Raw genomic sequence first — 11,257 nt, forward strand, 5'->3', positions numbered from 1 at the left:
TAAACACTTCTTGTGTTATCAAAAAAATATTTGAAATATTTGTATAAAAACGTTTCTTAAAATTAATAAATGGAATTTTGTTATAAATAATGTCAATTTTGTCATAAATAATTTATGTAAGTTTTTTTCAGTGGTTCCATATGGTTTCGTATTTCGTTTCATGCTTAATGACTTCCGTTCCATATTTAGGTAAACCAAGTTTACTTCTGGCGTCTTAACTTTGAGTGGTGAAATTTCTTACTTTACCGGAGTTTGAATAATGAACTCTCATGTAGAATGTTATTAGCCATGGCAATCGATGGTTGAAAAGTTTTTTTTTTATAATTGTTAAAGGAAAGAAGATTTGTCTTAGTAGCATCAAGTGTTACAATCCGCTTATTTCCCCATTCTACTACAGACTGGAGGTAATTTTTCAAACATTGTTCTTGGGTATGTGTATATTCGTTTTTCTCACATGTCTCCAATGACCATGGTATCATCAGCAAATATATCCATCCCTGACGCAATTTTATGAGCGAGGCCGTTTATGAATATCAGAAATAATAAAGGTCCAAAATTCGATCCATGGGACACAGTAGAATTAATGCTCTGTCCCTTGGATTTTTTAAAAACTTTTAGCTAAGAAAGACCTGATTATGTTAAGTATTCGTCCAGTAATATAGTACAATTAAATTTTCATAAGAATACGAGGTACTTTCAATAAGTTTATTGACTTTTTGGGGCACTTTTATTGATAGTACACACATGAAACTCTAGGCCCCTTCAAAGTAATCTCCACCGGTTGCAATGCATTTGTGCCATCCCAACAACTTCTGGAAGGTCACATGGAAGTCCTATTGTGTGAGCGTGTTAATGACCCTCATCGCAACCTCTTTCATCTCCCCAATTGTCTCATAACGACAGCATCTAAGGTTTTCTTTGAGTTTAGGAAATAACCAAAAGTCACATGGAGCATATTCTGGACAATAAGAAAGGTGGGAAACTGTCTTCCCATCTTGGTCAAATAGTCTGATCTTCTCTGAGCGCCATTGGGACAAACTTTGTGCAAATCTTCCGCATCTTCAGTTCCTCGTGAATAATCGTATGTACAGTTCCCACACTGACATCAAATTGTGCACTTATTGTCTCTATAGACACACGACGATCCTTATCCATGAAATTCTTTATTTGGCCAATCAACTTTGGTGTTCTGACTTCCTTACTTCTTACACACCTCGCATTATCCTTCACAGACTCACACAGCCTTCTTTGAATTTCTTATGCCACTCAAAAACTGATGTTCGATTCATGAAAGATGGTCCAAAAGCAGTCTGAAGCATTCTATACGTTTCTGTAACATTTTTTCCAAGTTAAAAACAGAATTTTATTACATATCATTCTTCTAAAGTCTCCTCATGTCCAGATCGCATTTTTGAAATTCACCAGCTGTCACAATCAGGCTTTAGTAGGGTGTATTCCAATTCCTTCTGTAGTTGTTCATTTGAGCCTGAATTCATAAAAATTGGCCAGTCATCTCGCAAGATGTATAGCAATAACATACTGGATTTTCAAGAGTCTACAACAATTTTAAATGCCTGTTCAAAAAAGTTTGGAAACTTAAAGCATCTCGTACCTTTATGCCAGCCCTTGTCAATTATTATATCTAACCCTAACCCGCCCTCACTTTCCCTGCCAGTGTATGGTAAATGCGTTCAGATTATCTTTAGAATATTCACAGCAGAATGAGGCTGTATAAATCAATGCTGTTAATCAGAAAGAAATTTAACATTTACGTCGTGGTAAACTAACGGTATTATTTCAGTGCTGTAACATAGATGCACAAGTACAGTTTTTAGTATTTTTACTTATTTTAAAGCGTTTTTTAAAAGTTCGAAACAAGTAGTGCCAAGTTGTTAACTTAGAACAACAAGATGGCGGAAATTCTTCGGAGTTTCGGGTGCACTGAGTTTCGACATAAATAAACACTTAAAAATAAGTTAGGTAGAAGAGTAACTTATGTTAATTGTATTAATAAATGCCTAACAAAATGGGCCATGCTATTAATATCTATGTTCATTCCAAGGGTGAATTTTCTGATATGACACCATCGACCGAGTACCACGTGACCCAACTTTTCCCAAACTGAAAACAAAGCTCGAACACTTCTGTGTTATTTGCACCTTTTTTTTTTTTTCGGGTGAGTGGACGTTACCGGTGATTCTATAAATTACTCCACATTTTGTGTGTATGCGTGTGCGTGTGTTAGGTTGGGGAGGAGGTATTCTTTTTTTAAGGGTTTGGCGGGAGGTCTTCAATAATCCGCAATCTGAATTACTGGCGCCAAAAAATGGGACTATTTTCATGGCGGGGTTATTGTAAAAACACTAGCCACAAATGTTCGAATTTTTTGTACATTCATTTTTTTATGACATCGACTTTTCATGCTTAACAAGTTTTTAATTAGAAAACGTGTTAACGTTCGACTTGCCAACTAAAATCTGACGCCTTTTAAAGGAAATCTGTCTGCGTCATCGAATCCGCGTCTCGTCTCGTCGACGTTGTCTTTAACTTCTTCCTCTACCATTAAAGTGACAGCGTGTCGGCGCCCCAAACGCAGACATTTAAAGTCGGTGAGGAGGAGGGAAAGGGGTTGCTTTCTTTCTGTCTGTCTGTGTGCAACATGTCCTTCGCCTTCTTGACCGACTATTGACGCCAGAATCACTTTCTGAATTGATTCATCTGTTTTAATTAACATTTAAACCGGATATAACTTCCATTTTTAAAAACACAATCAAGTATTCATTCTCCCCGACCTGATATTCTTACGTTAAGTCGTGTTTGACTCAAGGTCAGGTTATTAGCGTTTTTTTTTGTTTTTTTTTTTTTTTTCTTAAACAATTGAAAATTAAACAAGTTGCCACATCTGGGCAAAAGCTGCTAGAAAGATCTCCAGCTTTCTTTTTTTTTCCCTTTTTTTAAATTTTTTTATTTTACAAAGGAGTCACCATTTATCAAGGCCCGGTGGCCACTCGGGGATAAGTGTTAATGAATGTAGTCAGTGGGGAAATGTCGTGGGAATTGTTAATAGTGGGAATTGGGTAAATTGGATTACTTAAGGGGATGGCTCGTCAAGAACTTGTTTATGTTGAACTTAGAGATAACCAACAGAGTCCCACATGCGTGCAGTAGTTCTAAGAAAGAAGTTTTGTTCATGGAATCTACGTTTAGGTTTAGGCACACACACACACACACACACACACACACACACACACACACACACACACACAGACACACACACACATATATAATTAAAAAGTTTGATTCATGTCCAGGTAACCTACATTTAAAAGTTCAAGAGTTTAGACCAAAAATTGGCCGAGGAGTTTGGTAGAGTCTGCAACGGTCAACTCTTTAAACTTTGACCCCTTGGCAGCCAAATTTTCACCCCAAAACTGATTAAAAAGCTTGCTGCATGTCTGAATATCCTTAATATAAAATTTCAAATGTTTATACCCAAAATTTGATGAATAGTTTGCTAGAGACCACAAAAGTCAAATATTTTGAACTTTGACCCATTGGTAACCAAAATTTCGGCCAAAAACCGATTAAAAAGCTTGCCCTATGTCTGAATACACTTTATGTAAAATTTCAAATGTTTACACTAAAAATTGGTTGAGAGGTCAAATTTTTTAAAATGTTAACCCCAATTTTGACCCATCAACATTTATTGTTTTGGTCTCAAATCAAGTTAAAAAGTTTGATCCATGTCCAAGGAACCTACAATTTAAAGTGTTTAGACCCAAAATTGACGGATGAGTTTAGTAGAGTTTTCAAAGGTAAAATCGTTAAACTTGACCCCTTGACAGCCAAAATTCCGGCCGAAAACCGATTAGAAAGATTTTCTCACATCTTAATACTTCTGATGTCAAATTTCGAGTCTGTAGACTGAAAATTGACGAAGTAATTTAGTAGGGAAATGTACACACACAGACAGACAGACACACACACACACAGACAATTTCACTTTTATAATTTAACTGGAAAAATATTAACGAAACAAAAGAAAACTTTGTACATTTATAGGAAGAAAAGTGCTCGCCTGAGCTCCAATCTCTGCCCCCCCTCGCCAATCTTTTACGAAATACACCTGTCTAGCTGAAATCACTGCCAAAAATTTTCCTCACTCTTTATCTGTGCAAAAACCAAAACGTAGATTCCATGAACAAAGCTTCTTTCTTAGAAGTACACGTCTGTGGAACCCTGTTCCGTTTGCCTGTTTCCCACCTGACTACAACCTGGATGTGTCCAGCATAAACAAATTCCTGATGAACCACCCCCTTAAGTTAGACTCTTTATCAAATCTCCAATACTAACGTACTGTACACGCAATAACCCTCATCCCCGAGTGTCTTCCGGGCCTTGATAAGTGGTGACCACCTTGTAATGAAAGATATATAGATTAGAATTACTGAATGCTATGAAACATAGCATTCCACCAAATTTATTAGGCTCAACTCTCTCTCTCCACATGAATTCTTGCAGATACGAGGGGAAAAAAAACTTTTAGATGGACAGAACTGGCGATTTCGGTAAAAAAAGAAATTGTTTGAAAAAAAGAAGACAAAAAAAAAAAAGAAAAGTCGATATTATTTCTTTTATTAGTTTTAATAGTTTTTGCATCAAATTTGTATGCTGAAAACGAATATCGCATTTAAATTTTCCGCAAATCAGTATTTTTCCAAATATCAAGCAATGTAATTCTTTTTGTTAAAAGTGGTGGCCATTGTTGTATACACAAGCACGCTCATATTTTTACTTAATACTCCAAAATATTTATTTAATTTAAATGCGATATTCATTTTCAGCATACCCGAAAACCTGAAGAAAATAAGTTTTTTAAGGTAGGTTTTGTGTTGGTCTACCAGGCCACAATAACCAGACCCCCCCTCCCATAATTGGTCATAAAGTGGGTGATCATTTTACTTAAAATTAATATAGAAAAGTGATCCCCCACTTTTTGAAACTATAATTTCTTCATATCTTGGAAACTGTTCGTTTCCTGGAATTCTAAACGTTATTTTCGTTTTCAGAATCCTTGAAAAGCGGTAATTTTAAAGGATTTTTTGAGGGTGGAAAGATACTGCACCTTTACCGAAACATTTTATGCCTGTAAAAAAATGCCAAAAATAGGCTCCGGATGATAGATGATCCCCTTAATGTGCAACCTTAAAGACAAATGTCACAAAGCCCACTACACAATTCAGGTCATTACCTTTCCAACGAGCCTTCATTTGTTAAATTCTGATCAATAGTCGCTTAGATGTGTGAACATTAAATTGCCAAAAAGGTTGGTATATCTGTATATGGATATATCTATACTAGTAGCCAAATTGAATATTGAAATGTTCATATCTTTGGTTCTATACAATGAAACGACATGAAAATTTGAAGGATTTTTGATGATTATAATACTATTCTACTGTTAAAATTTTATGATAATTTGTAAAAAAAGAACCTATATTTTCAAACGAATAAAATACGCTCAAATTTCCCTAATATATATATATATATATATATAGTGTCGTGGTAGGCAGCTTCAGTTTTGCTGCCTCAGTTGTCTCCCCTGTGGTCTTGCCAGACCACTATATATATATATATATATATATATATATATATATATATATATATATATATATATATATATATATATATATATATATGTCATCCCCTTTTTAAAAGATGGAACCGCCCGTTCGTCTAAGACAAGATGCAAGCAAGCAAGGTCCACAGAGTTTTATGATTATATCATATTCTTCATTAAAGGGGAAATCAATAGGACCAGTAGGAAACGCATAGGGGAAAATAAAAAAAATAGTGATAGAAAAAGGGATAATCTCTTCTTCTGGGAACTCTTGCCTGTGAAATTTGTAAATATCTACAGAAAATTCTTTTTGTCGTTCAGTGTTTTTTTTAAATTTTATTATTTTATTAAAGTTTACTTGAATAGAAAAGAAGTTAATAAAAAAATTATGAAAAGTGGAAAGAAAATGTTTGGACATTTGTAAAAAAAAAAATTAATGAATTTATTTATTTATTTTTTGCTTTCATTTTGTTAAATGAAAAAACGTTTATTTTAAACGAAAACAAACAAATCGATAAATGTTTAATTTTTGATAACTTTTTTTTTCACCCTCATGGAATCAGGTAACAGGGAGGGAATTCCAAAGTCTAGCAGTTCAAGGGAGGAAATTATTAGAGTAGAAGGTTTTCCGGTATCTAGAGATCTCTACAGCGAAGGGGTGGGACTTTGTTGCTAAACAGGTTTGTCAGGGATATGTACATTGAGGGGGTAGAAGTGCAACGAGTTGATCAGAACTCATTCCATTAAAATACTTGTAAAACAGGCATAGAGATGCAACATTGCGGTGATGGGACAGAGGTTGGAGCTTAGCTAACAGTGCAGGACCTATTGGATTGGAGACTCTTCTTTGGACCCTTTCCAAGAGGGAGAGTAGTGGCAGATGCACCAGCCCAGATGTGGCAACAATATTCCATGCAGGAGCGAATGCTGGCTTATAGGGTACTCTCAAATGTGAGTAATCTTCTAGCATGATAACGGGAACCCACCTTCTTTGCAGCAGCCTTTGCAATGTCCTCAATGTATTTGTTCCAGTTCATGTTGCCTGTGAATGTTAAGCTGAGGAGTTTGAAGGAAGAACTCTTAGATAAGTTGTTTTCAGTCATGGCTATTGGTGGTTTAGAAGTTTTCTAGTAATTGTTAAAGGAAAGAGGCTTAGTCTTAGTAGCATTAAATGTTACCAACCATTTACGGACTTATTTCACTGTGGACTAGAGGTAGTTTTCTAAGGATTCTACCATCGGCTTGGATATGTGTACATCATTTTTCCCCTCATCTCTATTATAGAGGGTTGTGTCATCAGCAAATATACCATACCCATCTCAGACACAATGTTATCAAAGAAGTCATACATGAATATCAGGAATAATAGAGGTCCAAGAATCTACCCCTCGGTCACCCGTGCATTAATATTATGCTAACATCCAATATGAGAACAGAAGTTCAAATCCCCTCTCCGCCATTATCTCCAAAGTTTTGAAAGATAATTATTTTCTTTTATATTTACGACGGTACACACACAAAATAACAAATGAAACAAAATTATTCATTTGCAATTTTCCACTTTATTGTGTAGCAAAAACCTCCATGCTTTCTTAATGTATTTTGTGTTTTAATTTGTGTGCATGTACATACGTATTTATTTTTTTTATATTTTTTTTTTTACTGTTTTTTCACCCTAACTTGAATGTGGAGGCTACTATTTGGGACCATATCTACTGGGATACTATGTAGGGAGTTGAGCAGCGAGATATCTTTTCACATTACATTTTAACTTCTGCATGTAAGTACAGTCAAAGAAGCTGAAAACCGGGAGAGAATTCCAAAATCTATCAGTTTGAGGGGGGGGGGGACTATGAGAGTAAAAAGTTTTCTGGCATCTAAGGATCTCTGCAATATAGGGGTGGAATTTTGCTACTTGTCAGAGGTATTTATTTATGTCAGAGGTATTTATTTATGTCAGAGGTATTTATTAGGTTGATGCAAAAATAATGTCGTTTTTTTATGTTCAACTATATATATAAAAACGATATTATTTTTGTACCAATCTAATACATTTGGGGAGGTACAAGTGCTTTGAGTTTGTTGGAGCACATTCCATTAAAATAACTATAAAACAGGCACAGAGATGTAACACTGTGACGATGAGATAGAGGTTGGAGTTTGGTTGCTCGTGCGGGACTTATTAGGTTGGAGACTCTTTTTTTCAATCCTGTGTAATAGCAAGAGACGAATGGTAGATGCACCAGCCCAGATGTGGCAACAATAATCCATGTATGAGTGAATGATGGATTTGCAGAAATACAGGATACTCTCAGATATGAGTACTTTTCTAGTACAACAGAGAGAGCTCACCTTCTTTGCAGCAGCCTTAGCAATGACCTCAATATATTTGTTCCAATTCATGTTGCCTTAGTCTTCATGGAAGAATAATTGTATTATTGCTCTTTCAAACTTTCTATTTCATTTCCAGCATCCTTTAGTTGTAACGTTTTTAGTCTACAAGTTTCTTTTTTGTCTTTTAATTGAAAGGATCCAAAAACTTAATGAAAGGAAGTAGGAAAACATTCTGATTGGCACAACAATATTTTTATTGTGTGTTTTTGTGTCTTGTTTGCTCTTGATTCTTGCGGACGTAGTTGCAGACAATGGTTACATGTTCTTCCCTTTCCTGCTTGCAGTTGGGTGTTGCTTCAGGAAGAGAAAAGAAAGTGAACTAAAAAAAGGGTAGAGTGAAGCCAAATGAGAACAGAAGAAAAGGTAGAGGCTTAACAAGCCAGTAATTGTGAGGCAAGGGTTGTGCAATCCCTAACCACACCTCTCCTGAATCGGCACTGTTTGAGTCCAGTGGCAAGGGGAAGTCCAGGACGACCAGAAACAATGCCGAGATAAACAAAGAGCACATACAGCACTTGAAAGTCCCAAATGGTCACCAGGTTCAACTTTGGTGATCCAGCAAGAATCGGTGTGTCAACGTGTGTGTGCAGTCAGCACCAACCCTATTCGGATTTAACCAGCTTCCTCTGAAGGAGGAAGTTTCATGGGGGTATGAAATTCACAAGCGGTCCTCAGTCGCATGTATATCCCCATTAGGGGAGATGACGACGTTAGGTTTTTGCAGCTTTTGCAGAGAAGTGTCGAAGTCCTCCTACATACAGCACCTGGTCATTGCCAAATTGGTCACCCATTTTAGCAATGACCAGGCTCAACGTTGCTTAACTTCGGTGATCTGACGGGAACCAGTGTGTCAACGTGATTATGCCGTATATGTCAACGTGATTAATATTATATTAGCAAGGTTACCCGGTGTTGCCTGGGGATATAAAAAAAAAAACTCGATAGAAGATATTAAATTGAATTTTCTCACTCTCTACCCTCTTAGAAGAAACATTCCATTTTTTTTTTTTTAATTGCTACTGAAAGCATCAAATCAGAGAAGGGATGCTTTCAGAGCAATACTAAAACGAAGTTTCTCCCACATCCTTTGTCTGTAAAGAAACGATAAATCAAATCCGAAGTTAGCGTATTTCAATTTGAAAAAAAATTTGGACTGCATAAATACCTGATAACATTAAAAACTGTGTTTTAGTTTTGATAACATTAAATGATATGAATGTTCATTTGACCTCCTAAGCATTAATCTTTTCTAAATTTTAAATATTCTGTTTCTGGGGTTACACTGATTAAAAAAAAAAAAAAAAAACAACTTTGTAGGAGTTTATTGTGTATTTTTCAAGTTTTCACTGAACATACAAACATACAGAAACAAAGACGGCTACCCTTTATATAATAGACTAGCAGAGCTACCCGGAGTTGCCCTGGACCGTATAAAGCAAAGGGAAATGAAGTTGCTTGTTGAACATGTTATTCTTAGAATAATGAGGAATTTTTTATGACTATGTATCATTTGCTATCCTGAGCAACCCACCCTAATTTGCAGGGATACTATGTAGGGAGTTGAGCAGAAAGATGTCAGTTTACATTACGCTAAAACTTCCACATGTCAATACAGTCAAGGAAGCAGGGACCTGGAAGGAAATTCCAAAGTCTAGCAGCCCAAAGAAAGAATTAGAGTAGAAGGATTTCTGGCATCTAGTGTAGGGGTGGGATTTTGCTGCTTGTCGGGTTTGTCAGGGGTATTTACGTCAAGCTGATACAAGAGCTTGAAGTTCGTCGGAGCACATACCATTAAAATATTTGTAAAATTGTATTATTTTTTTTGTATTATTGTTCTTTCAAACTTGCTGTGTTGTCTTGTAACTGTAATGTTGAGGTGTTGGCTGATGATTTTCTTTTTGGTTAATGAGTTACAAGGTGCCTTCAATAAGTTTCCAGACTTTTTTTATACAGGCATTTAAAATTATTGTAGATTCTTGATAATTCAGTATGTTATTGCAATATATCTTATGAGATGACTGACCAATTTTGATGATTTCAGCTTCAAATGAAATGCTACAGCAGAAATTTGAATACACCCTACTAAAATTTGATTGTCGCAGCTGGAGAATTTCAAAAATGCAATCTGGACGTGACGACATTTTTAGAAGAACGATATGCAATAAAATTCTGTTTTAAACTTGGAAAAAATGCCACAGAAACGTATGGAATGCTTCAGGCTGCTTTTAGATCATCTTGCATGAATTGAGCATTAGTTTTTGAGTTGCATAAGAGAGTCAAGGAAGGCAGGGAGTATGTGAGGAATGATGAGAGGTGTGAGAAGAGTAAGGAAGTCAGAACATTAGAGTTGATTGGCCAAATAAAGAATTTCATGGATAAGGACTGTCGTGTGTCTATAGAAACAATAGGTGCACAGTTTGATGTCAGTGTAGGAACTGTACACAAAATTATTTGTGAGGAACTGAAGATGCAGAAGATTTGCGCGAATGCACCAGTCAACAACTCCATCCTTATCAGAAATTCAGACTTTGCTCCCCGTGACTTTTGGTTATTCTCTAAGCTCAAGGAAAACATTAGAGATTGTCGTTGTGAGACAATTGAGGAGATGAAAGAGGTTGTGATGAAGATCACTGACATGCTCACACAAGAGGACTTCAGGTTGGGCCTTTCAGAAGTTGTTGGAACGGTACAGCAAGTGTATTGCAGCCGGAGGAGATTACTTGCAGGGGACTAGACTTCCATGTGTGTACTATCAATAGAAGTGCCCATATGAAAAAAATTCTGGAAACTTATTGAAGGCACCTCTTATTTCTTTTATTTTACTTGAAAGGATCTGAAGATTAGTTAAGTCATGCAAGAAACGTTTTCATTAGTCCAGCAATCGTGATTGATACTTCTGATGAGGATTTCTGTGTTTGTATGTCTGTCTTGTTCATCCTTGATTATCACAGACATTTGTTTTATGTATCTTCCCTTTCATGCATTGCTTTAGGAAAAGAAAAGAAAGGAAAAGGAAAGGATGAAGCTGAAGGAGATGAGATGGAAAGGTAGAGGCTTAGCATGCCAGAGTTCTATTTCGTTTTTTTCTCATCTTACCAGATTTTCTACAACGCCTGTCAATAGTTTATCATGTGCGGCCTGGATCTTAACGGCCTCACTTGTCTTCCGTGTATATTGTTGAGGCAACTGCCACCATTGCAGCGATTGGCGCACACGATGAATGTGCACTCAAATGTCAATGTT

General features: G+C 36.1%; 1 protein-coding gene across 1 annotated transcript in view; it reads right to left on the minus strand.

Moving 5' to 3' along the window:
• Positions 1-5,002: 5,002 nt before the first annotated feature.
• The window catches only part of LOC145252472 (vitelline envelope sperm lysin receptor-like), a 28,702-nt gene continuing 22,447 nt past the window's right edge, over positions 5,003-11,257 (minus strand). The window contains exon 4 of the mRNA XM_080111895.1: positions 5,003-11,257. This exon is cut by the window's right edge and continues 212 nt beyond it. Within this exon, the coding sequence (XP_079968021.1) occupies positions 11,131-11,257 (127 nt within the window). The 3' untranslated portion in view covers positions 5,003-11,130.

This window comes from Euprymna scolopes, chromosome 29 (assembly GCF_053919585.1).
Source record: "Euprymna scolopes isolate OS-2025 chromosome 29, ASM5391958v1, whole genome shotgun sequence".
NCBI classification, from domain to species: domain Eukaryota; kingdom Metazoa; phylum Mollusca; class Cephalopoda; order Sepiida; family Sepiolidae; genus Euprymna; species Euprymna scolopes.